The sequence below is a fragment of the Myotis myotis genome, unplaced genomic scaffold (assembly GCF_014108235.1).
Source record: "Myotis myotis isolate mMyoMyo1 unplaced genomic scaffold, mMyoMyo1.p scaffold_m19_p_7, whole genome shotgun sequence".
Taxonomy (NCBI): domain Eukaryota; kingdom Metazoa; phylum Chordata; class Mammalia; order Chiroptera; family Vespertilionidae; genus Myotis; species Myotis myotis.
This window is the reverse complement of record NW_023416379.1, coordinates 29,330,301-29,357,568: the sequence shown is the minus strand read 5'-3', so window position 1 is coordinate 29,357,568 and position 27,268 is coordinate 29,330,301. Positions and strand designations below refer to the sequence as shown.

Below are 27,268 nucleotides of genomic sequence, written 5' to 3'. Positions count from 1 at the left end.
TACATTTATGTTGGAGGAACATAAAATGATGTTACTGAAAATATTCTTATATTATTGAAAATACTAGTACTAGTATATCTAATATACTGATACATGATTTATTTCTGTCCTAATTTCCTACATAAATATAGCACTATAGATTTACTAAAGAAAATGAATTATTTATTTTCAGAAGGAAATGCTACTTTTTTCTAAACAAATTAAAAGACATCAATTATATTACCAGTTAAAGTGAAATTTGAAAACTAGTGTCTCCCCAACATAACAGCAAAAATGCTATGGATATTGTACCAACCCTGCATCCCTGGAATAAATCCCAATTGATCATGGTGTATGATCTTTTCAACGTATTGCTGGATCCAGTTTGCTAATATTTTGTTGATGACTTCAGCATCTATGTTCATCAGGGATGTTGGCCTATAATTTTCTTTCTTTGTAGTCATCATCTGGTTTTGGTAAAATTCACCTGTGAAGCCACCTGGTCCAGGGCTTTAGTTTGTAGGGAGGTTTGTTTTTTTTTGTTTTCATATAATTTTATTGATTTCAGAGAGGAAAGGTGAGGGAGAGATAGAAACATCAATGATTAGAGAGAATCATTGATCAGTTGTCTCCTGCATGCCCCCTACTAGAGATTGAGCCTGAAGTCTGGGCATGTGCCCTGATGAAGAATGTAACTGTGACCTCCTGGTTCATTGATCGACGCTTAACCACTGAGCCACACTGGCTGGGCTCAATACAATTTTTTTTTTTTTAAATGGGCAAGGACTTGTATAGATATTACGCCAAAGATGATTTACATATGGCCAACAAGAATATGAAGATCACTAATCACTGAAATGCAAATCAGAATCACGAGATGTCACCTCACACCCATTAGAATGGCTACTGTCAAAAAACAAAACAAAACAACTAGTATTAGCAAGGATGTAAAGAAACTAGAACCCATGTGCACTGTTGGATTGTAAAATGGTGTAACCACTATGAAAATCAGTATGGAAGGTCCTCTAAAACTTAATAACAGAACTACTACATGATCCAGAAATCCCACTTCTGGGTAAATATCCAAAATAATTGAGAGTAGGGTCTTCAAGAGATATTTGCACATTCATGCTTATAGGAGCATCATTCATAATAGCCAAGAGGCGGAAGCAACCCAAATGTCCATCAACAGATGAATGGATAAACAAAATATAGTTTGCTATGGAACAAATAAATTAATGGCTATAAAGTATTAACAAAACCATATTTTATTAAAATATTTTATTGCAATATCCACTGTGCTTAAAATCAATACAAAGTAAGTTATTAAAGTTATTTATATACAAATGAATGACAGTATGTAGTTAAAATAATATGTGAGTAAACGACATCAACACAATTTAGCCTCTAAATCACTATGTGATTTTTCTAAGGATTGTTAACAACAGTGAAGAAAAAGGAATGCTGGTCATGGTTGTTAAATTCACTGATTTCTATAAAAAGCAAAGTCCTCCATCAAATATATTTAAGACACATAATTTATTCCTTTGAGGAATAACTGCAGAAAAGTCTGATTTACTACTGTATGCTGCAGTTCAGTGAACTTTGATTCGTTAAATAGCATATTTTCCAAACTTCACACCTACTTCCCAAAGAGTTTCATATTATACAAAACAAGTATCTACATTTAGTTTTCAGTCCATTTGGAACTAATATCCATGGTATAACAAATTCTGATCTGTGTGCTGTGTACATTCAGATACGCCCACAAAAACTAGTTAGTCTGTTGATGACTTTAAAAAATAAAGATGACAAATAAATCTTTTATTACGAATGAAGACTTTCAGAATATTTTTTATTAGGCATTTTCATAACAAATCATTACCCTATATTTATATAGTTGACTTATTCAGTGTACATTTAAAAGTAAATTAATTCCACTGTAGGTTTTTTGAAAGGAAAAAGTCACTTCTCCAGTTGTTGAGAGGTACTAAAAGCTTCGTAGACATTAGCTGCAAAGTCTTTCACTTGCTCCATCATCAACAGATCCTACAAAGATGACAACAAAATGTTACAGTTTGAAAATGTGTAGATAATCTGAACTCACTTCTGCAGTCAAGAAAGGAATTTAGCGCTAAGTTTTATGGTGTTAAAGCCAAAAAAACCCCCAAAAACCATTTAATGAAAGTAGTATTTTTTTCTTATAATAAATTCTAGGAGATATTTATTGGTTAGGTTCTTATATGAGGGATGCCATCTTTACCCTTACGCCTAGGGACTCTTCTCACTGCACATTATTGAGGTAGTTTGGAATTGAGGTATACTGCAAGTAATTCTTTACTTATAATACAGTTTCCAAGTTTGCAAATGACTCAGATAAAAAACACTTAACACGGATTTAAAGTTATCCATTTAATAATATCAGTCTTAACCAATGCATTCTAAAATGCTTTCCTAAGAAAGAAGATGGAGAAATAGGTAGTCTAGGGAAAAATTTAAACAGCCCACTGTCTATGTAGGTTTAGTGAGCAAATTATTGGTGTATTATTAATAGTTATATTAATTATTAAAATGCTTTACTTCTCCATAAAAGTTTTTCTATTCTCAAAATTTGAGGACTTGTATACTGATCTGCCTTAAGGCTCAATATGCTAACACAGCTTAATGCAAAACATTAACACTGTAAATTCAACTGACCGCTAGATTTTATCAGGGCTACAATACAGTCTGTCAGGTGTTGGACTATAACATGGAGAAAGGTATTCCCAACCTCATAAATTTGCCATGATACATTATTACTCGCATGGGCATTCTATCACACTTACCATATGATTTTAAGTTTTTTATTTCTTTGAACAAGTATCACAGGAGGGAAGTGCAATTTTATATTAGACAAACAGGACAATATCCAAGAATACAATTTAGTTTTTGTATTTTTTTTTTAGATAAGAAAATAAGTGTATTTAATTAACCTTAAAAACTTCATAATCAAAAAACACCTTTACAAAAACAAACAAAAAACCCCCAAACATCCAAGAAACAAAAACAAAACTCAAATACAACCTATATATCTGACAATGGACTTTTATGAGCATTTATAAAGAACTTCTACAACTCATTAGTAAAGAGAAAACCACATCAATAAAAGAATGGGAAATAGCTTGAGCAGATCATTAAAAAAGTATAAACAAATGGCCAACAAGCAATGAAAGATGTTCAACTGACCACAGAAGATAACACTTCATATTTTTCCAGATTGTTAAAATTTAAAGACTGACAAAAACAAATGTTAATGCAATCTAGTTTTAATACCCCAAATATCCCAAAGCTTTCTTCTTACCTGAACAAAATGACTAGGTGTTTCACTGCAAACTGAATGGATCTGTCCATTTACTATTGGAATTATCTTAGCTAAAGGCAGGCTGACACTGGAAAGACTGAAACATCATCACAGTAATTAGTATTGTCTAAACTTTATCTTATATGTATTTAACATTTTAATTATAAATTCATAAGCAGCTATTGAAAAATACAGAAATGTGTTAAGAAAATAAAAGTCACACATAATCCTACCACCTAGAAATAACAACTGTAACTCACATCATGGTTAATTTCCTTCAGTAATTTTTACACATATCTGTTTTTTTTTTGTTTTTAACATACAATTATAACTTCCCAAGTAACACTGTTTTGAATTTTTATTCATATATGCATGTTTTCATCTTATTAAATGTTCTTCCAAATTTTTTGTCTATTTTTAATGATTATATAGTAATCAAACTAGGTGTGATAATTTATATATCAATTCCCTAGAATTAGGCATTTAAGTTTTTGCCTAATTTTCCTTAATATAAGTAACTCTTTGTATTAACATGGAATTACTGGATCAAAGGGTAGGAATGTTTTCAAGGTTTCAAATGTGTATTTCAAATGCCCTCTGCTTCTCCAGCAGTGTGTGAGAATACTGGTCTTTCATGCCTTCTTTCTGTGTCAAGCATTATTTTTTCTTTAATCTTTGTATGTCTGATAGTTGAAAATGGTATCTCACAGTTGTGGTCTGTATTTTCCTCAATAACTAGCAATGTTGAATGTTTCTTCCCTCTATTCCAGTGAATTGTGCCATGATCTATCTGAATGTGTAAACAGGAAACCTGAGCATTATCCTTGGCACTTCCTTCTCCTGTGTATATCCAATCTCTCCACAATCTTAAATATTTCTTAAATGGGTCTACTTCTCCCCACTGCCAAACTTAGTCCAAGTTAAGCATTATCTCCTGTCCAAAATACAGCAATTATCTTCTAACTTGTGTTCAGTAAGCATTTGTGAGATGAATAAATTATTGTGTGATTATATATGATATAATTACTGTTAAATGATAAAATGAATTTTTGTGTGTTGGTTACAGACTTAGGTTTATTATATTAAATATCATACTTTATACATTTAAACCTAAGACTAGACTAGAAATTTTCTTTTAAATATAATGAAAATGCTGAAGCAATGGTGTCTAATGAGTATGCTATTGCTGAGATTTGAGGCAATGCTTAAAAAGAAAAAAGCAGGGAGGTTTTATGAACTCCTGAAGAAATTAGTCATTCTCTTTTCATAGTATCTATGTAGCCATTTTTCAAAATCTGTCATGTCATGATTTGTTTCTTTTTTTTTATTTGTGAATTTGTCTTCAATAGGAATCGAAGACACCACTATCATACAAAATATTAGTACAAGGTCCATGATGTTAGGTACCATGTGTGCTCCATACATACTCGTTGAATTGATTAATAAAAGTCTTCATTCATCCATTGCTATGTCCCACCCCAACTTCCCCTTTCCCAATTCCTTTTCCACAAAGCAATCAAAATACTCCCATCATGTCACTCTTTTCTCACTTCTCTAGTAGCTCCCCAGCATTTCAAGCCAACACTCATAATCTGCATGTGCCGACTTCTCCAACTCCATCTCATACCATTCTTTCCCTAGTTCCATCTGTTCAGGTGCCACATCAGCCTTCTTCCAGGTCCTCAAATTGAACCTTGGTCCTCCTGTTTCAAAGTCTTTGCCTTGTGGCTTCTGCCCTGAATGTCAATTGCCTCTTTCCAGTTCAACACTATATTAAAGAGTTATAGTTCTTAGTTCAAATTATTTCCTCTCCCGCCTCCCGGCAGCACTAAGGATGTCTGACAGCAATCAGTAGGACATCCTCTGAGAGCTCCTGGACTGCAAGAAGGTGCAGGCCGGGCTGAGGGACTCCCCTCCCCCCGACCCCACAATGCACAAATGTTGTGTACTGGGCCTCTAGTTAAATTATAAACTTGTTTGATTTATGTTTTAAATTCTACATTTGTAAAACCTATCATTTTATTTATCTAAAGTTCTTTCAATCTTAGAATTATTTTTTCTCCATTTTGATATCAGACAAATATTCACTTGTTTTCTATCAGTTCATTTATGTTTTTATTGTTTAAACCTCCTGGATATATATATAATATATATAAATAAAACTCTAATATGCAAATAGACCAAACAACCGAACTGATAGCTATGACGTGCGCTGAACACCAGAGGGCACGTGCGGAACATGGTGGGCTTTGTCCGTGGCAGGATGATGAGCAGAGGTGCCAGACCAAGGCAGGGCACCGGTTGCTGTCATCGGGGCGAGCCTCTGGTGGTTACTAAAAATTCTTTGCTCCCGTGTGCTGCGGTCCTGCCTGGCGCCCGCACCTGCTGCCAGCGCCGGCCCTGCTCGCACCCGCTGCTGGTGCCAGAGCCACCTCTCAAACCTGCTGCTGGCACCGGGCACTGGCCCTGATCGCTTGGCACCGTAAGCAGGTGGGAGCGGCAGCTTCTGGTCCCAATTGCCCCTCAGGGCTTCTCCACCTCCCCATGCTCCTGAGGGGTGATCAGGGCTGGCAGCTGCCTCTTGCACTTGCAGCTGGCGCCCGAGCCGCTGCTTGCACATGCTGCAGGCACCCAGCGCTGGTCCCAATCGCTCAGCACCGTCAGTGAGTACAAGTGGCGGCTGCCAGCCTCTATCACCCCTGAGGGCTTCTCCACCTCCCCCAGCTCCTGAGGGATGATCGGGGCAGCAGCCACCACTGCACCCACTGATAGTGCCAGCCTGCTCGCACCTGCTGCTGGCGCTGGCCACAATCGCTCTGTGACATAAGTGGGTGCGAGCGGGGCTGGCACCATCAGTGCATGGGAGCGGTGGGAGCGGGGCTGCCGGCAGAGAGGGGACCAGGGGCTGTGGCAGGAGGTGCTGGGAGGATGGGCCGAGACCCGCCCCTGTGCCCACTGCAGCCTTGCGGCCCACAGTTCCTTTCAAGGTGCACGAACTCATGCACTGGGCCCCTAGTTGATTTAATACCTATTTTCTGAGTTTAATATAAAGGACAGAGGTTCTTAAAGATTATAAAGTTTAATAGGAGATCCAAAGTGCTATGTTAAGATGATAAGGATATAATAAAATCATAAAATACCTTTGGCAGCATAAATCCATGACTTAATAATAGTCATAATTAAAATTACTAACAATGGAACTAACTAAATATTCTCAATTCTACAAAATGAATACACTGACGTAGTTATAGAACTAGGAGATAATTTATCAAAAGGAAACCTATTACAGGAATGCCTGGTTATTACAATGCCCAAAAGTATTGAATTATATAGGCCAATTATGGCTTGCAGAACTGGAATAAAATTAGAGAATGCATTAAAACATTTTCAGTTTTGTATTCTAAAGAGTTAAAAACACATACCAATAATTGGAATTTGGCTGATAGAAGGGTAGTTTCACAATTTAAGTACATATCTATATTGGGAAAATTTTTACAAGGAATTAAAGTTTTAATACTGAGTCTAGAAACAGTTCTACTCATGAAGGTGTAATTGGGTTAATGAAGTTTAACTTGTTGAAAAATGAGCATTCAAATTTACCCTCTAAGATTTTTTTGTTACAGAAAATAAACAGAACCAAAGCTCTACTTTATTAGAGTATTCATTAGACTGGTAACATTTTTACATGTTATCTTACCTATTCATGGAGTTCCCATGCTGCAGGTCCTGTTCCGTAGGTCGAAAGAACTCAGCCATATTGTCTAGCAGTCTACTAAAACCTCGGTTTAAACAGGTATTCAAAACTGTACTAAAATCTGGACTACACAAAATAAGAAGGGTAAGTTACTTTTTAGAGTCTCAATGGAAAAGGAAATAAATTCATGAACTGTGGCTACCACTGAGAGCCACCATTTCTAGTCACAATCTAGGTTTTACAGCCTAAAACACTATAAAAATATATCAAGGAGTCAATCCTTAAAAATTAGTATAAAAAGAGAGCTTATTATCTAACACAACACAATGAGAATATTCATCCACTTCTTTAAATTTTCTTACATTGGTTAGCATTTTGTACAATTTATTTTTAAAATTTCAGTAATAGTGTTTCTTCTCTTGAAGAAACTCTTAAAGAGAAATCCTCTTATAGCCATAGATTACTGGTCTGCTTTACATATTCCATCATGAAATATCAGTAATTTAGAACATTTTATTATCCTATACAGATGAGGAACTGGATACTTGAGGGATAAAGAAATTTGTCCAGTGGTTTGAAATTAGTAAATGGGGGAGTAGAATTTGAACCCAAGCCTTTTTAAATTTAAAGTTCAAGATCTTTCTGTTATGACATATTAACACTTCACAAAAAATTGTATATAATAAAAGCCAATATGCTAAGTGTCCAGTTGGCCGGTTGGCCGCTCAACCAATCAAAGTGTAATATGCTAATGATATGCTAAGGCCACCAACCGCTTGCTATGATGTGCACTGACCACAAAGGGGGCAGACCGTTGACCAGTCTCTATGATGTGCACTGACCACCAGGGGGCAGATGCTCTGACTGGTAGGTTAGCTTGCTGCTGGGGTCTGGCTGATCGGGACTGAGCGAGATGGGCTGGACACACCCTGGAGCCGCCCGTGGTCCCTCCCCAGCTGGCCAACCTCCCGAGTCCCTCCCCAGCCCTGATTGTGCACCAGTGGGGTCCCTTGGCCTGGCCTGTGCCCTCTCACAATCTGGGACCCCTTGGGGGATGTCGGAGAGCGGTTTTGGCCCAATGGTGGAACAACCGGCTGCTATGACACGCACTGACCACCAATGGGCAGATGCTCAATGCAGGAGCTGCCCCCTGGTGGTCAGTGGGCTCCGACAGGGGGAGTGTTGCTCAGACAGAAGCTGGGCTCATGGCTGGTGAGCACAGCAGCGGTGGCGGGAGCCTCTCCCGCCTCTGCGGCAGCGCTAAGTAATACCCAATTTAGGGAAGATGTGAAAAAAAAATTTTTTTTTAAATATATTTTATTGATTTTTACAGAGAAGAAGGGAGAGGGATAGAGAGTTAGAAACATTGATGAGAGAGAAACATTGATCAGCTGCCTCCTGCACATCTCCTACTGGGGATGTGCCCGCAACCAAGGTACATGCCCTTGACCGGAATCGAACCTGGGACCCTTGAGTCTGCAGGCCGACGCTCTATCCACTGAGCCAAACTGGTTAGGGCAAGATGTGAAATTTTTATCACTCAAAGTTTTAGAAACATTATATTCTATCCTAAGATAGAGAGAGAGAGAGAGAGAAAGAGAGAAAGACACTAGTATACACAGGGTATACCAGAATTATCCCTGAAAGCTTTATTCAAAATATAAACACTATCTTCCAGTCCCTCAACTAGTATATAGACTCTCTAGGCTAGGGAAGTAAGTGGGCCAGGCATGAGTATGCTGAAAAAAATCTCTGCTTCCCTCCCCACCCTAATAAGAGAACCACTAGTTTCAGTAGGAAATCCTACCTAAAGGCAGGGCAACAGATTCAAAATTTAATTTTGACAAGAGATTATGTTGAATATGTTTTTCAAGAAGGACTAAAAATGGTAAGAGTACAATCAAAACAGAAACACATGTTCTCTGTTACATACAGTATACATACCTTTCCAACATGTCTCTAGTTTCATTGAGTAATTTAATAGTGGTAACATCTCTAGGAGAAAGCCCACAGGCCTATGAAATTAAAATGCCATACTTCAGGTTTCAAATATTAGCACAGGGTTATGATGAAACTAGTCATATTAATAAACTCCAGAGTTGATGAAATCCTAAAGTCTATGTTCTACCAACAAGCAAAAAATGTTAAACTATAAAAGAACTGTAAAGACTCATGTGCTTTTAAAGATAAATCAAAGAAAATCATAATACTTTGTAAGATCTTTGTTTATCTGGGCCCTCTTAGACACATTTCTAGCATATATTTGCAAAGAACAAAACAGTCCTTGTGGTTGCAGAGGCCTGCGATTTTTTTCCCCCGTTATTGGAAAGACATTTTATCAGGATATATATGTATCTTTTGGACCAATCTACACTAGTCTGGGGCTCTGTGTGTCCTTTCAATCTGAAGTTTCAGGTTTTAACTCAATTCAGGTAATATTTGGCTCACTATTCCTCTCTACATCTGTTCTTTTGAATCATTTTTTTTTTAGTTCCACAGCTAAATTTTAAAATTCTAGAATGCTTTTTTAAATACTCTTATCACATCTCCTTGAGATTCTGGCTTGTTAGTAAGTTTTCTCCTATTTCTTTTATTAATTCTGTCCCATCTGTTCTGCTGGTTCATTTTAGCCTCCATCCATCCTGCAGGGATGCCTTAAACGGGTTGCAATTTATTTTTGGCCTCCTCATGAATACAAAATATCTCAACACCCAACAGGTCTATCTTTGGGGTCTTTAGGGAAGGGGCTGGAAACCTACAGGCAATGAAATATATGGCATTCTTTGTTCTCATGCTAAGGTATGGCATAGGGACCTTTCTGGTCTAAGCCTTCTCTAGTTGTCCAGTGAAAGATGCATGGGTGCAATCCACTTACATATGAAAAAGCCAATAACTATTTTAAAATGAGATACAGAACCTGCACTCTTTGGCATTTTTATTATTCTTAATCAATGAATAACGTAAATCACAACTGCCTGAAACACAAAGGTGCAGCAACACCATGGTGGGCAACTGCTAGATTAGGCTTTCTTTGTTTCTCAACTAGATGACAACTTCCTTCAGTCCACTTAGATAGTGCCATCATTGATTTATTTTAAAAAACAAATGTGATAGTGGTAACTGGCCTGATTAAAATTTACCTTTCTTTTTTTTAAAATATATTTTTATTGATTTCAGAGAGGAAGGGGGAGGCAGAGAGAGAAAGAAACATCAATGATGAGAGAGAATCATTGATCGGCTGCCTCCTACAGGCCCCCTGCTGGGAACGAGCCAGAAATCCAGGCATGTGCCCTGACTAGGAATTGAACTATGACCTCCTGGTCTATAGGTTGATGCTCAACCACACCGGCTGGGCTAGCTCTATCTTCTGCTACTTGATCTCATAGAAATACAATATTCTCTAGCCACATGAACTGAATTTGTCTCCTGAGCTTCTCACATGTAATGAGCATGTCCTATTCATTTTATATCCTAATCATACATCATAGTACTTGTCACATAACTAATACTCAATAAAAATTTGATGAATATCTAAAATTATAAATGTTTCTAACTAGAAATCATATGAAATTTGTTTACTAAATTAATGAGTTTTATTTAAATTATTGAAATATATATTTTTCAAATATTTACATTTTAAGAGACTCAGAAATCTACATTTTAAGAGACAGTAAAAAATTTAAATATATAGAGTAAGAGCTTTGGTTAAATGGTCATGAATTAAGTACCTGAACCGCTAATGGAGTTTCTTCATCTGGCATCATATAATGGCATAATAAAGATTTATATCCATTGTTATTAGTCCAAGAGGAAGAATTATGCTCCTCAACGAGATTTCTGATTTCTTTCAGATTTTGCTCCAAGTCCAAAAGGGACAAAGAATGTTTAAGAGAAACACTAGAAACAGAGAAAAGGAAATTGGGATTAATTGAAACTATACCATACATCCTACACACACTTTTTTCCTATCAGGTTACTATCTGAGATCCTGTTTTATCCAGTCAAACCTGAAACTGCTGACTGTGAAATCACTTGAGTAGATTAAGAAATCAGCCATCAGTTAAGGGGCATTACTACAGAGCCAAGAAAAATCTTGCTGCAGATTTCGCAAGAAAATTCCCACTGTAATTATAGACATTACCAGTATAAGTGGGAGATAAAAGCCTCAGAGGCAAATTTTAAAGTAGGTTTTTAACCCACAATCCAAATATTTCTGGTTTGGAAATCAATACAAAACAATGAAACATTAAGAGTTTATCCTCAGTATCAAAAGGTCGTTACTAACACAGAAAATGGATTCCACAATGCAATATCCAAGGGCTATGTCTCTTACTAGCTTACAAAGAATTTCATGAACAACCTTTGTCAAGTTACTAGCTTCGCTAGAACAATTCTAATTTTTCTTTTATTCATTAGAATCAGAAGTCAGAAAAGCCGAAGCAAAATGCCTCACCTTCCTAAAGTCTTATGCACAGCTTGTTTAATGACAGTGATCAGCTCTGTCAGGCCTATTAAAAGAAAACAAACATAAAGCCTTGTTTACTTTTCAAATTCCTCAATAATACAAATGAATGAATTACAATTAGTTTACAGGTCACAAATAAGAATCTTACCATCTCCAAGGAGGTGTTGAATACTTGATAAATATTGCTGTTGGACATCTGGGGGAGCAAGGACTGTCTGTACAAAATAGAAGGTTAAATTACACAATATTATTAGTAAATATTTTCAATGTAACTTGAGCTGAGATTTTCAGGACCTGGATGAATGGGCAATATAAAATTCTTTAACATAACAAAAAGTCTAGTTTCAAAATATAAAAAATAATAATGCTAAAAGTTTAAAATCACATGAAATATAAAGATATTTAATTTAGAGAAATTATCAAAAGTAGTAATATTCGGTTAAAATTAGAACCTCTTGAAACAAAGGGCACTATCTATTTTAAGTTTATTCCACTTACAGTGCCATTTTTGCCAACTGCTGCATTATCCAGGTAAATATATCCACCAATAATGTTTAATTGGACTCGCAAAAGAACCACCAGCATACATGTACTATATACAGCTACAATACTTCTTGTAAAACCTTCATAGAGGAAAAAAACAACCATTGGTACTATTATTAAAACACAAATAAATGTGTAAAGACACGCATCATTGCTATGGTTATTTTTTCATAAGATGACTTAAAAATACATTTGTAACTGTTTCAAATACAAAAATATGTCAATTCAAAATATTTCAAAGTCTATCTCATAACTTTTTAATGTACATTAGGTATGATCTCTTAATTAAAACATTAAGCAATATATTGAATGAAGGATTACATATTATTAACTTTAAAAAGTTAAATAAGAAAGGACTGGGAAGCACTAAGAGTTGCAGCCTCAGAACTCTGGTTTTCCCAGGGAGCTAATTCAGAGTAAAAGAATTTTACTAAGCTTGGAAGAACTCCAGCTTTCAAAGGCAGGCAAAGGAGGATGAGCCCATTAAAGGGTAGGGGAAGGCACAGAAACACAAGGAGACATCTGGAGATGAGGTGTCACAGTAGCATAGAACAGTGTTCAAAACAGAGGAGAGTGCAAAGGTGTTGACTGCTGCCATGAGGTCCACAGGAGAAAAATGTCCAGTGGATTTAGCAACATAAAAGTTACTACTAATGTTGCAAGATCTCCATGGGTGGAGACATGGGAGTAGAATCCAGGCTGTAGTGTGTCAAAGAGTGAGTGGGAGTGAGGAGAAGGGAATGTAGAAATATTTGGTATTATATAGGGGTGTGAGACTGCATAATAGATCAAAGGAAAAAGAGGGTACTACAAAGATTTATTTTCAAACAGGAAGCCTTAAGCATGATTCAGTTGATAAAGTTTAGTTGAATGGATGGGAAAATGGAGGAATGATAGTATGAAGTTATAAGACATGGATATATATATGTGCTAGGACAGTTCTTTGCTTCAAACTTTTATCACTAATGAAAGTGTGCACACAATACAAAGTAAAGTTACTATCTGGGTTGGAATAAAAACTTTAAAGTATAATATTGCAGATATCAGTACCTAGTATAAGCATATATAGTCTAGGACAGGTGTACATATTATCATAACAATACAATAATACCACCTACACTATTAATACTCAGTACTTTCTATGACCAGACACTGAACTACTTGTTTTATGAAAATTATCTAATCCTGACAACTCTATGAGATAAAGAAGAGTCATCAACATAGAGTACAAAATTTTCCCTTCAGAAATATTTTAAGGATGTGCTGCTGTTATAGAGTATGTAAGCTTACTTATTATCTTCAGATCTTCCCATATTTCTAACTTGTTTGAAGGCCTAAAGAAAAAAATCAGAATATATGAAAATAATATTCAGATCATCTAACAGAAAACTTTGCATTTTATAACTGTATATTTAATTATAGTTTATTACAGGGTAACTGCAAAAACAAAACCCACAAAATATAGTAAAAAACAACTATAATTTCAGTAACCAGTAATAACAACTATTTGCACTAGCATATTGGTATATATCCTTCTAGTCTTTTTTCCTCTTTCAGAGCATATGCATATCCTATATAATAAAAGGCTAATATGCAAGTCAATCAAACGGCAGAACAACCAATTGCTATGACGTGCACTGACCACCAGGGGGCAGGCACTCAACGCAAAAGCTCTTGGCTGGCAAGCACAGCAGCAGTGGTGGGAGCCTCTCCTGACTCGGTGGCAGCACTAAGGATGTCCTACTGATGGCTTAGGCCCGCTCCCCAGGGCTCCCGGACTGTGAGAGGGTGCAGGCTGGGCTGAGGGACCCCCCTCAAGGGCACAAATTTCATGCACTGGGCCTCTAGTATGTATTATAAAATCATGTAGGAAAAACAGAAACAATGTTTATTTTTCCCCACATTTACCATTTTACATATAATGAAGTAGATTCTATAATCATTCAAAGGTAAATAATGAAGTATTTTTTTGCTTTAAAGTATCATTACAGACACATGAATTTAAATACATATTTGATGTATTTCAACTCACTTATTCTTATTAATGTTCAAACTGTCCATCTTTGACCAAGTGGGGGGGAACTATTCAGGTTAGTTCCTGAATCCTTTTGACATGACCCCATTTAGTCTTTGATAGCTTCCTTGCTTACTGACATAAAAAACTGTCTGTGTTTATCTTGTTCATTTCTTGATGCAGACCTGAAATCAGCTATTTCTCCAAGAGTCCTACTTCCTGGTTGCAGGAAAAGGTAGCCTGAGATGGCAACCTTTGATTAAAGATATTCATCACTACTGGGTAGCAATTCTAAGCTTCTTCAGCAGACTAAGATAGTACATATATGTGTATTTATATACTTATATGAACATACGTTCAAAGAGATAAAATACATCATGAATTCATACTTTGAATTATTTAGTGTCACTAAAATGTCTTAAGAATTAAACTAATCCTTTCAAAGTGTTCTATTTCTTTTATGATAGAAGATGTTAAAGATTCTTTGTCACCAAAACATCATTGTCATTATCGATCTTCAATAAGAATGCCAAGTACTAAAAACAGTGACGGAAGCCTATTTGCTAAACTTACAAAATAAGACTACCAAATCTTTTCTTTATTTCTGATCAGCTATTATCATAATTAGTTTAAAGAGAAAAGTAAATTGCTTGACAGACTTATAAGAGACCTTAGTTGACTGAAAACTAATACAAAAACAATCATTAGGTTGGAGGCCTATTTAATTATACTTTGTAAGGGTTCAAGTCCCGCTTTATGCAAATGTCTTTCAAATGGACATTTTTTTTCTTCAAACTGCAAACAGTAATTTCAAATCAAAAGGAAGGTAAGGAAAAATAATAATGAGATATAAGAAGGAAACAGTGAATTACAACTGTTGCCCATTTTTAACTCTTAGGAACTTAAGAAATTCTCTTCTCTGCAATGGAGTAAGAAAAGAGGAATGACACCTTTTCTGTAAAGCTGTCCAAGATTAGCCTTCAAAACGAATCCCTGTTTTCTCTAGCCCAACACATCTTCACCCCACATTTTGCTTTTGCATTTTTTTAAACCACAGATCAAACATACTATGTCTTGAATTATAATTTATTTCATCTACTTCTTTCCTAGGATGGCAATGTCTTAAAGGGAAAGAGACCCTTTGTTAATTATCACAGGGAACCTAGAGTCTTGCAGGAAAGAGTCACCAAGAAGGAAGAATGCCACTGTTTTTATGTTGCTTTTATAAAAGTGCTACTTACTTATTTCATTTGTCATGTCTCCCTAATAAAACTAAAACTTAAGATAATTAAAATACATTTTTATTCCCTACTTATATACATATTTATTTATCCCCTATTTATGGATATACATGTGATAATTAAAGATTTACTTGGGAGTAATCTGCTGATATGTTTCTTCTTCATATAATTATATGAACTAACATAAACTGAACTTACATCTGTAAGTAATGGTGAAATTATATCAACCTCTAATAAAGATGAAATTTAGAAGGAAAACCCCTTATCATAGAATTACATTTTAATCAGATAAAAAAATTTCCAAGTACACAAATCTATTGTTACTTTGGGAGGTATTCTCTGAATACAGAAAATGTTTCAAAGACATTTTCCAGCTTGCTATTGAAGCTATCTGAGCAGTAAATTCCTATGTGCAAAATGAATGAATAATCTGCCTCACAAGGATATTGTGAAAATTAAATGGAACAAATGTGAAAATTAATTCAATGTGAAAATTAAATGGGAGCATGCATGTAAGGTATCTGCACTGGGCCTGGCACAGAGAGAGTTTAGAAATAGCACTTTCGCCCTGACTGGTTTGGCTCAGTGGATGGAGTGTTGGCCTGCGGACTGAGGGGTCCCGGTTTCAATTCCGGTCAAGGGCATGTGCCTTGGCTGCGGGCACATCCCCAGTGGGAGGTGTGCAGGAGGCAGCTGATCGATGTTTCTCTCTCATCGATGTTTCTGGCTCTCTATCTCTCTCCCTTCCTCTCTGTAAAAAATCAATAAAATATATTTTAAAAAAAGAAGAAATAGCACTTTCTTCCCCTGGATATTGAAGGATGATTACTAGGAAAGTGAATATTTCAGTAAGGCCACAATGATTAAAACTTATTTAAGACCATTTTCCTCCATCTTGTCCATTAAAATAAGAAGCCATTTCTTTCTAGAGCTCTTCTCAAATTTACACAGCACCACCAAATTAGAATACCCAACACATACTGCACTCCATATACAAGGTCCTGTGTGTGAAAGTGCTGTGTAGCCAGTAAACTGTCATGGTAAGGTAAATTATCATTACTGTTGCTCATGTTGTATTTGTACTTCACTTTGTAAATAATATAAAATGTAAGTTCAGGGGGGTGGAGGGGGGGAGCAATGGGGTGATAAGGACACATATGTAATACCTTAATCAATAAAGAAAAAAATAAAATAAAATGTAAGTTCATATGCCTTATTTACCTAAAATGCATGTTCACATGATTTACCTCTTAAATTGTAAACTCTCTAAGAAGCCCACTGTTCAACATAACTTAGTATTTGGTTCAGAAACACATTCCATAAGGACTCAATAATTACATTTCTGAGTAATGTCAGTGATATAAGATTTATATAAAAACCAGAATGTATATAAATATTTGTTCACCCAAATATTTTGTGCATCAAGGTAGAGTATAAATAAATGGACAAAATAAAATATGAATTCAAAGATATAGTTAGTATTTTTTTTCAAATAAGCCTATATATTGTAAGCTTTAATTAGAAAAAAAACAAGGAAACAAAGATGTTTGAAAAGTATTTCAGTGAATTGTACACACTTTAAGTGCAGAATATAAGTAAAAAAATACTGTACCTTGCATTTACCTGTTTTTTAGCAGAGCTGTGAGGCTCTCAGAATTGAGTTGCTGCATTAAGGCCTCTCTCAGTGTTGGAAGCATGGACAGCACTGTAACACAAACAGAAAATAAGAGAGGTCACAGTGCTATGACTGACTGCCTTCCCTGAGAAATGCACATTGTTTTAGGCTGGGAGGAAGGCCAGGATTAGAGTTTTCAAATAATTATTATTAATGTTAATAAAAATGGATAATATGCTAATAAATCATTTATCTGCTTATGTTAAGTGAACAAAATTTTATACATACTATGATTATAGCAATGTAAACAAGTATACATAGGAAAAAGTATGGGAAGAATTATTCCCAGATGCCAACAGTGATGGCATCTGGGCTATGGATTATGGGTGATTCTTTTTTTTCTATTTTCTGTACTCTCCAAATTTTCTTTACAAAAAAAGTCTATTTCTGATATAATAAAATAACATTTTTATGTTTAGCTATACTTTTTGCTTCACATTTTACTTCTAATTTTAGAAAAACACTTATATATTAAACACTACAAAGTGATAAGCATTTATTATAGGCTCAGCAAAAGTCACCAGGCTAGGAATGAAGAGTTGCTAAGCCGTACTTTTAGTTTTGCCAATGGCTACTGCCTGTAACTCCCAAGAGTAACATGAAGATAAAATAAAATACAGTACTCTATGGAAGAAAGATTACATGTAATTTATAGGAGTTGTTTCATTTATGGCTCTATGCATGGTATAAGAAGTATTGGGAAAATGTACACATATAAATTTAAAATGAGTTTATAACACTAAATAAGTAATAATTTTAAAAAAGTCAATTATAAATCTCACATTCTAAAAGGGAAAACTTTAGTGTATGTTTTTTACTTCCTGTAGGCAAGGCTTATTAATTACAAAATCCACATTATTTTTTCTATAGAACATTCAGCTTTTAACCGACTCTAGACATTTATTTCAGTACTGTACTATGCAGCTTTAGCATACTTCCTCAAGCTGTGGGATCAAATCACTCCAGGTATTTATTTGTTTTTGTTAATCCTCACCTGAGGATATTTTTTCCTTTGGCTTTTTAGAGTGGAAGAGGGAGGGAGAGAGAGAAAAACATCAATGTGAGAGAGAGACATTGTTGGTTGCCTCCTGCACACACCCCAACAGGGGCCTGGGTTCAAACCTGCAACCCAGGTACCGGCCCTTGACTGGGAATTGAACCTGTGACCCTTTGGTGCACCGGACAACACTCCAACCACTGGGCAATATCTGCCAGGGCCCACCTGAGGTATTTAGAATATTAACTCAAGTAGTAGCTCAGAGCCAACTGAGTAAAAGGTGGCTTATCTCTTAGTGTACTTGTCTATCTATATTTGGCCAAACATGATATGTTACCTTCCCCAGAACAAGCAAGGCTAGAGTCCTACATTCAGCAAATGGAGTTAGTAGGGAACGAGTTTAAAGATTGTGTAGTAAAACATGATTTGAGGAGAATCTCTTTAATAATTCTCCTGAGAGGTAGGAGCTTTTTACTTTCCACTTTAGCCTATTGAACCAAAGACAAGTCTACTCTTCTCTTCTAGCCGTCTGTATGAACACTGAACAAATGTAATTCTGTATCTGGTTCAATACAGCATTCATGTCTTTTTTAGCCATTTGGTCTCCATGATAAACATATCCAGTACAACCACAAATCACAAGACAACCCTTCACCAGCCATGTATGTGTATGACCCTAAGCAAGTAACTTAACCTCTCTGTGCCTCAGTATCCTCATCTGTAAACCAAGAATGACACTAGCTGTACCTCACAGGATGGTTGTAAGGATTGAGACATATAAAGCATTTAAAACACTGCTTCTCTGCACATGGAAATGCTCAGTAAGTGTTTGTGCTTATTATTACCCTTACTTAGCGTCTTCTGACACATTCTAGTTTGTATCTTCTTAACATGTGTGTGAGAGGCAGAAATGGACCCGTACGTACTCTGACTACTGCAGAACATGCTGTAACTACTTTTGATCTGAACCACAGACTTTCTTACTAAAGTCTCAGATTAAATTAGTATCCCTAAATAAGTAACAGCATACTATTTGTTCAGAACAAGCCTATGCTCATTTAGAATTCCCAACCGTTACTCATACACCCTGCTTCCAAGCAAGCTTAGATAATTCTATCTGTACCACTGACTTTTAATGCAGACAATTCACTTATCCCAATCTAGCACTTATATGAGACAAGACTATTTTGCATCTTAAAACTTTATTTACAGTGTCAGCTATGCACCCAAGCACTGTGTCATTTGTAAATTTGATAAGCATTCCTTCCAAATCTTTAGTAAAATCATGAAGAAGATAAAGCCAACAGTCAGGGCACAGAAGCACAGTCATTAGATGCTATCTTTCAAGTTGGAGATAATTTCTTGGGCAGAAAAACTAGCTACATTTACCTAAAAGTACTAAATTTGTTATAGTATATCCATTACATCTTATTCAAAATGATAGAAATTTAATCACATGATTTGTAACCCCATTATCAATGTATACCAGAAAGCTAATTTGGAAAGTTTTTCAGAACCTATATTTTGGCTTATATTGATTACCATATTTTATTTTGAATTGCCTGTGGTCAGCTATTTATTCATCTGAGGGCTGAGATGGTCATGGAAATGTGCCACCACATCTTCTTCTGGGAGGAGATTGTTAGCTGATAGCCACAGCTGCCACCCCTCATGGACCATTACCATGCCTGCACTGCTCCCAGCCAATGAGAATGCTCAGTGGGGATACTGAAGCAGGCCCATTCCCGTGGGACTCCTCTAACAGGGAACTTTGAGTCTGGTGCCTTACACCATTCGGCCATCCTGACACACATCTACCAGGGGACTTTGGCTTGAGAACTCCACACTGGCCTGCTGAAACCTTCTGAGAACTGCACTGTACACAGAGACTCTTCTTACCTAATCTTCCCTCCTTCTCCCTTTCCATTCACTGGTCAGACCTGCACTGTGGTCCAAAGGATTTCCTTGTCTACTTCTGCTCCCTCCCCTTTATTCTTCATAGGTGCTTCCTCCAATTAATTTCTCCCACATCTAATCCCATCTTAGTGTCTGCTCTCCAGAGGACAAACTGACACTAGGATCCATGCCAAACCGAGATATATTTTGAGACTCCAGGACCTACCTTTTTCAATTTTCTGAAGCAAAACTGGATTGTTCTTAGACTTTAAAAATGCATTCAAATGTCCTTGGTAGCACCACTGTATTGAATACTAAATATCAATTTAAATGATTATGCCATTTTAAAAAAAGTTCTTTACTGAGTATTGTATACGAAGCACTTTATCTGTATTATCTCATCACATCACAAAACATTCACAAACTGGGTTTTATGATGATAATTTTATAAAGGAGAGAACTAGGATTTAGATTTGCCCCCCCCCCCCCAACAGATATTACAAGGCAAAACTGGTAACTGAACCAGATCTGACTTACCCTTGAGCCTTTGCTCTTACTCATTGTGCCTTATCCAGTATTTATGATTACTATTTGCTTTATAGAATTAAGTATTATCATTTTAAATATAAAAATCATACTCCAGCTATTTTAGATGTGTCTCTTTACCTCCTAATATCAGCCTCTTTATCTGTCAAATGGAGCTGAACTAAAAATAAAAGTCTTTTCAACTCTGAAAAAAATTTTACTTTTAAAATTTCACAAAGAAAATTTACCTTTATAAATTTGTTCTAAATTAACTGTTCTTGAAAAAATGTTAGTGAAAGGATTAAGCTTTAAATATTTTTTAAGCCCCACCTTTCCCCCAAAATAACCCCACCAGGTTCGACATGGATTTGAGAACTAACTTTTTCAGGAGTTATGCCATTCGAATGATTTTGGTATGGCATTCGCCCAGTAGGTTTCTAGCTCTGGAAGTTAAATTATTACCATTAATTAACACTGCATGACTATATACTATAGTGCTAAACTTACAGGTGTGTAGTTGCTTACTGTAAATTTAACAAACTTATGACTGTTTCCTATGACAGATAAGGCCCAATGGGATCAAGCCTACCTGCAGCCTTACTTCCTATCACTCTTTCACTGCTCATTGCTCTAGCTCAGTGGTCGGCAAACTCATTAGTCAATAGAGCCAAATATCAACAGTACAACGATTGAAATTTCTGAGAGCCAAATTTTTTAAACTTAAACTATATAGGTAGGTACAGTGTTATTTTTATTTTTTTACTATTTCAGGATGATTTTTTTTGTATTTTATTATTATTTTTTTATTGCTTAAAGTAATACAAAGGGTATTACATATGTGTCCATTTTTCGCCCCCCGCCCTAGACATTCCCCTAGCCTCCCCTATCCCCCAGTGTCTTATGTCCATTGGTTATGCTTATATGCATGCATACAAGTCCTTTGGTTGATCTCTTACCCCACTACTCCTGTCCTCCAACCCTCCCCGGCCTTCCCGCTGCAAGGTACATTGTTATTAACTTAATTAGGGTACTCCTAAGCTGGCCGTTGCTAAAAATGTCCTCAATCTGATTGAGGTACATTCGCTGAGGTCGACCCCTTCCAACTCTCCCATCCACACTCGTCTTGTATACTTGTTTTTGTCTATCTCCTTCCCGAAAACCGACTTCTGTGCATGGGCCATGAAGTTTCAATCGCACTGTACGTACGCACCCGCACGTGGTATTTTGTGGAAGAGCCACACTCAAGGGGCCAAAGAGCCGCATGTGGCTCGCGAGCCACGGTTTGCCACCACTGCTCTAGGTACATAGCCTCTGTGCTGTTTCTTGAATGTGCCACGCTGGTTCCCACCTCAGGCATTTTGGCTTTTGCATGGCTTCCTCCATTTTATCACTTGATTTATCCTCAAAGAGGCCTGTCTCTCCAGACTGCCTTATCTTAAAGAGCAACCCCACCCTTCCCACAGCTTTATTCTCCTTATAGAAGCTGTCACTGCTCAAAGTTACTTATTTGATGATTATCCTGTATCCTGTTTTTCTCTCACTAGCACATAAATTCTGAAGGTCACGGACCTTTTTTTTTTTTTTTTAAAATCATTCACCTTCTGTTTTCAAAAAACACTGTTGGGTACCAAAATTATTTGCTGAATGAATAAATAAAATGAATGAGTGAACGTTTATATTGCATATTGATTTTAAAAATCCACATGTAATTTAGTTAAATCATGAATTAAATACTTGCTAGATTTTATCATTCTTCCTTTGCCTTTTCTGTCCTGGAGGTATAAAAATTAATATAAGTCAGGAGAAACCAAGATGGCGGCATAGGTAAACACCTGAAATTGCTGCCTTGCACAACCACTTCAAAAATACAACTAAAAGACAAAACGGACATCATCCAGAACCACAGGAAGGCAGGTTGAGTGGAAATTCTACAACTAGAAGGAAAGAGAAAAGCACACCGAGACTCAGAGGAGGTGCGGAAGTGCAGAGGTATGGAGGCGCACGTGGAAAGGGCTGGCAACTGAGGAAACAGTTGTCTTTTTTAATCGGGAAGGAGACACAAGCTCCCGACTGCTCTGAACTCCAGTTCCAGGTGAGTCTTTGGGGACCCAGACTCATACGGGGAGAAATTAGACTGTCTGGCATCGGGCAGAACTCGAGGGCGGCTTTCTCTCAGAGGTGCTTGCAGCGATTACTGCTGGACACTGAGACTCAGGGCCTCTTAGGGCAGGGCTGAGGATTAGCCATAGCTGTTTGCTCATCCTGTTGATTCCCTGCGACCCCCCCCCCCCCCCAAGCTGTGCCCAGAGGCTTTTGCATATGAAAGTCCTGGCCCTTTGCAATCTAAAAGAGAGCAAGATATTGAAAACCTATTTGAAGAAATAATGACAGAAAACTTCCCCTACCTGGTGAAAGAAACAGACTTACAAGTCCAGGAAGCGCAGAAAACCCCAAACAAACAGAATCCAAAGAGGACCACACCAAGACACATCATAATTAAAATGCCAAGAGCAAAAGACAAAGAGAGAATCTTAAAAGCAGCAAGAGAAAAACAGTTAGTTACATACAAGGGAGTACCCATACGATTGTCAGCTGATTTCTCAACAGAAACTATGCAGGCCAGAAGGGAGTGGCAAGAAATATTCAAAGTGATGAATAGCAAGAACCTACAACCAAGATTAGTCTACCCAGCAAAGCTATCATTCAGAATTGAAGTCAGATAAAGAGCTTCACATATAAGAAAAAGCTAAAGGAGTTCATCACCACCAAACCAGTATTATATGAAATGCTGAAAGGTATTCTTTAAGAAGAGGAAGAAGAAGAAAAGGCAAAGATAAAAATTATGAACAACAAATACATATCTATCAACAAATGAATCTAAAAATCAAGTGAATAAAAAATCTGATGAACAGAATAAATTGGTGAATATAATAGAATCAGGGGCATAGAAAGGGAGTGGATTGATAATTCTCGGGGTAGAAAGGTGTTTGGGGGTGCGGGAAGAGACTGGACAAAAATCGTACACCTATGAATGAGGACAGTGGGGGGTAAGGGCAGAAGGTGGGGTGGGAACCGGGTGGAGGGGAGCTATGGGGGAAAAAGAGAAACAACTGTAATAATCTGAACAATAAAGATTTAATAAAAAAAACTTATAAATAAAAAAATTACTATAAATTATTAAATAACTTTGTACATGTGTAAATTTTTCTCTGGCCTTACCTGTCATATTGCAAGTCCTCTGGTTACTTTCAAAATGATACTGTCGTCGTGCTTGAGCAATATATTCTGCAGCCTCCTTTTCTTGTATTTCTCTGATTTTCTTCTGTCCATATTTCCCCAGGATATATATTCCTAAAATTTTATATTTAAAACAAGCTAGTATATTAATCCAATAACTAGTGTATTAAATATTCCAAACAGTATTTTAACCTGCTTTATTAAAATACTAGTGGCCTGGTGCAAGACATTTGTGCGGGGGGGGGGGGGGGGGGTGAGGGGAAGGGTGTCCCTCAGCCCAGCCTGCACCCTCTCCAATCTGGGATCCCTCGGGGGAAGTCCGACTGCCGGTTTAGGCCCGATTCCACAGAGACCGGGCCTAAACCAGCAGTCGGACATCCCTCTCGCAACCCGGGACCACTGGCTCCTAACCGTTCACCTGCCTGCCTGCCTGATCACCCCTAACCACTCTGCCTGCTGGCCTTCTCACCCCCAACTGCACCCCCTTGCCGGCCTGATCGCCCCCAACTGCCCTCCCCTCCTGGCCTGATTGCCCCTAACTGCCTCTGCCTCGGCCCCACCACCATGGCTTTGTCCAGAAGGTTGTGGGGAAGGTCTCCCAGTCTAATTAGCATATTACTCTTTTATTAGTATAGATAATGCTTATATTAGCAAAATGCTAAAATTACAACTTTTAAAAATATAAATTAAAGAATTATATAAGAATTGTAACTTAAAGAAAAGGAAAAGGAGATTATCATTTTAACAGCCAAAGATAGACAGATACATAAGGACTAGGTATGAAAAACAAAGGAATTAAGTCTACAAAGTCTTTAATAGTAAACTGGAAATATTCTAAATGACCAGCAATAGGGAACTGCTTAAATAAATTATGGTCTATCCATACAATGGAATCTGATGTAGCTATTAAAAACCACATTATGAAATAGTTAATGACTCAAGGAGATAACCATGTTATATTTTAGATGATAAAATAAGAAGTCTTTCTTTTTAATGTAAGCAAAGCAACTGCATAGAAAAACAGATGGGCTTTAATTTCTAACATATAATAAATAATTATCATTGTTGAATAGTGGGATAACAGATGCTTTTTTTCTTCTGTTCGCTCCTCTGTATTTTTCATCTTTTCTTCAATCAATATATAATACTTAAAAAAATATAAGATAAAATGTAGCACCAAAAAGGACATTGGGATTTCACTGAATTCATAAAACAAGCTTATCATACTGTTTTCCTATGCCTTGCTAACAGATGTTTTTATGTGTGACAGAATTTGCTTCATTATAAACTGGCAAACAAGATTGTAGGGGAGTAACTAATCCTCACCTATCTCCAACTGTCTGGGCCCCTAATATCTACCAAAAAGAACCTAATAATTGTGCATGACCTAAATAATTGAATTTGGTCTGTTTGTCACAGATGGGGAGGAAGCATTCCTCTAGGAACTCTAGAGGAGCGGTTCTCAACCTGTGGGTCGCAACCCCTTTGGCGGTCGAACGACCCTTTCACAGGGGTCGCCTAAGACCATCCTGCATATCAGATATTTACATTACGATTCATAACAGTAGCAACATTACAGTTATGAAGTAGCAACGAAAATAATTTTATGGTTGGGTCACAACATGAGGAACTGTATTTAAAGGGCCAGAAGGTTGAGAACTACTGCTCTAGAGCAAAAAACACACATCCACAATTATTTTCACTAACATAAGCATTATAGATGAACAGATAACATGTTACGTATCCTTAAACATAAGTTCAATAAAAGGGTATGTAGTACAAATAATTAGGCAGAAATAAAGTATGATTGCTGTTATGTTTGTGTACAAATAAAGGCATTATAATCATGCTTAAGGAACAAATAAATTTCATATAATTGTCTTCATAGCTACCTTTCTTTTTACTCTATCCTAAACTGATGATGGTGTCACAAAACCAACAAAATGAAGAAATTGACTGATGTTTCACAAAGTAACTCGTTGACAGGCAACTGCTATATAACAGTTACTTCTCAATGAATTGCTTATACTTTCTTTATACAACAGATTGCTAAAAGTTATGTGTAAAATTATTACTTCTCAAACAATGATAGTGTAAAGTGAAACACTACAATAATGCCCTGTGTGTAGCTTTGTATAGCAAACATTTTTCTGGAATAATAGTAAATTTGATTAGTATGTGTTTTCCAGGGGGGAGGTCCACTGCTTTCATTAGATTCTCAATGTGTCTGATAAAAATTCTTTAGGAACTACTGTATTTGTTTAATAAATGTAGTATATTCTAACTAAAGCTAAAAGGAGAAAATGAATTGCTATGGTTGAACTGTGTGCCCTCCTGAAGTCCCACGTTGAAGCTCCAGTACTTCCAGAATGTTACGGTATTTGCAGATAGGGTCTTTACAGAGGTAATCAAGTTAAAGGGAGGTCATTAAGGAGGCCCCTAATCCAATGACTGGTGTTCTGATAAGAAGAGAAAATTTAGATACAAGCATGTGTAGAGAGTAATCCAATTTGATTGATGTTCTTTTAAGAAGAGAAAATTTAGACACAAGCATGTGTAGAGAGATGATGTGAAGACACAGGGATATGGATGAAAAGGAGGCTCTCTAATAAATATGGCTGAAAGTAACCTCACAGGGTGACCATAAATCCCTAATTGGGCAGGTCACACCTACCGCCTATAAAAAGGTTTATCTTTGCCTGAAGCAAGCCCTGTCCATTGTTCTTATGCATCTAGGTAAACACAACCTTGAAATGCCAGAATAATCCTCTTTTGTAGATAGCTCAAAGGAGTAACCACCCTGGAGGGAGCACATAATCTTGTTAACTATTCTGTATCTTGCTTTTCTCACTTTCACATAATCTTCCATACATTCCCTCTTTTGTCCCAAATTTATAAAAGAAACTGCAAAACTGTCAACATCTGAGATCTTGCTTCCTGGCATGATGTCGGTTTGGCTGAAATAAACTTTTACAAACTTCTCCACAGGTTTGAACGTTTCTTATGTCAACGGGGAGGAGATGGCCATCTCTAAGCCAAGGAGAGGGCTCTGAAACAGATTCTTCTCTTACAGCCAAAACGAACAAATCCTGCCAACACACTGATCTTAGACTTCTGGCCCCCAGAACCATGAGCAATAAATTTCTGTTGCTTAAGCCACTCAGTGTGTGGTACTTTGTTATGGCAGTCCTAGTAAACTAGTAAACTAATACTGGTTTAGGGTAAAGTTCCACAATCCATTATTTTTCTTGAGTTAGGACTTAAGTTCCTACACAAATTCTAATTTACTCAGTTTCTCATTCTCAAATTTTATAAATTCTGATTTGTCAGATTTGTCTCTCTAGGAAGATAAGAATGAAGAAAGAAAATTAGTTAGCTAAATTATGGAGCTCAGGAGCATCAGATCGTGACTGGTGCCAGAATTCTGGCCTGGGGATTGAGCCCACAACCCAGGCCTGTGACCTGACCGGGAGTGCAACCCTGATGTCCTGGTTCATAGGTCGATGCTCATTCCCATTCTCTCATGAGTTTACAGTGGCGTATTTAGAGGCTATATGACCTGTGGCATTGCAAATGACTAAGTACAAAATGAAATATGAGAATCCAGCTTTCGTCAATTAAGCCAGACAGTAAAGACATTTGCAAAAATTTAAAACAATACC

General features: G+C 36.8%; 1 protein-coding gene across 2 annotated transcripts in view; it reads right to left on the bottom strand.

Moving 5' to 3' along the window:
* Nucleotides 1–1,245: 1,245 nt before the first annotated feature.
* PEX3 (peroxisomal biogenesis factor 3) overlaps nt 1,246–27,268 on the bottom strand; it is a 29,024-nt gene continuing 3,001 nt past the window's right edge. The window contains exons 2-12 of one of the 2 annotated variants that reach the window (XM_036316066.1): nt 23,589–23,720; nt 16,900–16,981; nt 13,312–13,355; nt 11,977–12,101; nt 11,627–11,693; nt 11,467–11,521; nt 10,742–10,910; nt 8,958–9,028; nt 7,017–7,139; nt 3,320–3,416; nt 1,802–2,028 (exon numbers count right to left, since the gene is read on the bottom strand). In XM_036316066.1, coding sequence (XP_036171959.1) covers nt 1,945–2,028; nt 3,320–3,416; nt 7,017–7,139; nt 8,958–9,028; nt 10,742–10,910; nt 11,467–11,521; nt 11,627–11,693; nt 11,977–12,101; nt 13,312–13,355; nt 16,900–16,981; nt 23,589–23,720 — 1,049 coding nt within the window. In that variant the 3' untranslated portion in view covers nt 1,802–1,944. Of the gene's footprint in view, nt 2,029–3,319; nt 3,417–7,016; nt 7,140–8,957; nt 9,029–10,741; nt 10,911–11,466; nt 11,522–11,626; nt 11,694–11,976; nt 12,102–13,311; nt 13,356–16,899; nt 16,982–23,588; nt 23,721–27,268 lie in introns of both variants that reach the window. The other variant, XM_036316067.1, reaches the window with a different exon arrangement.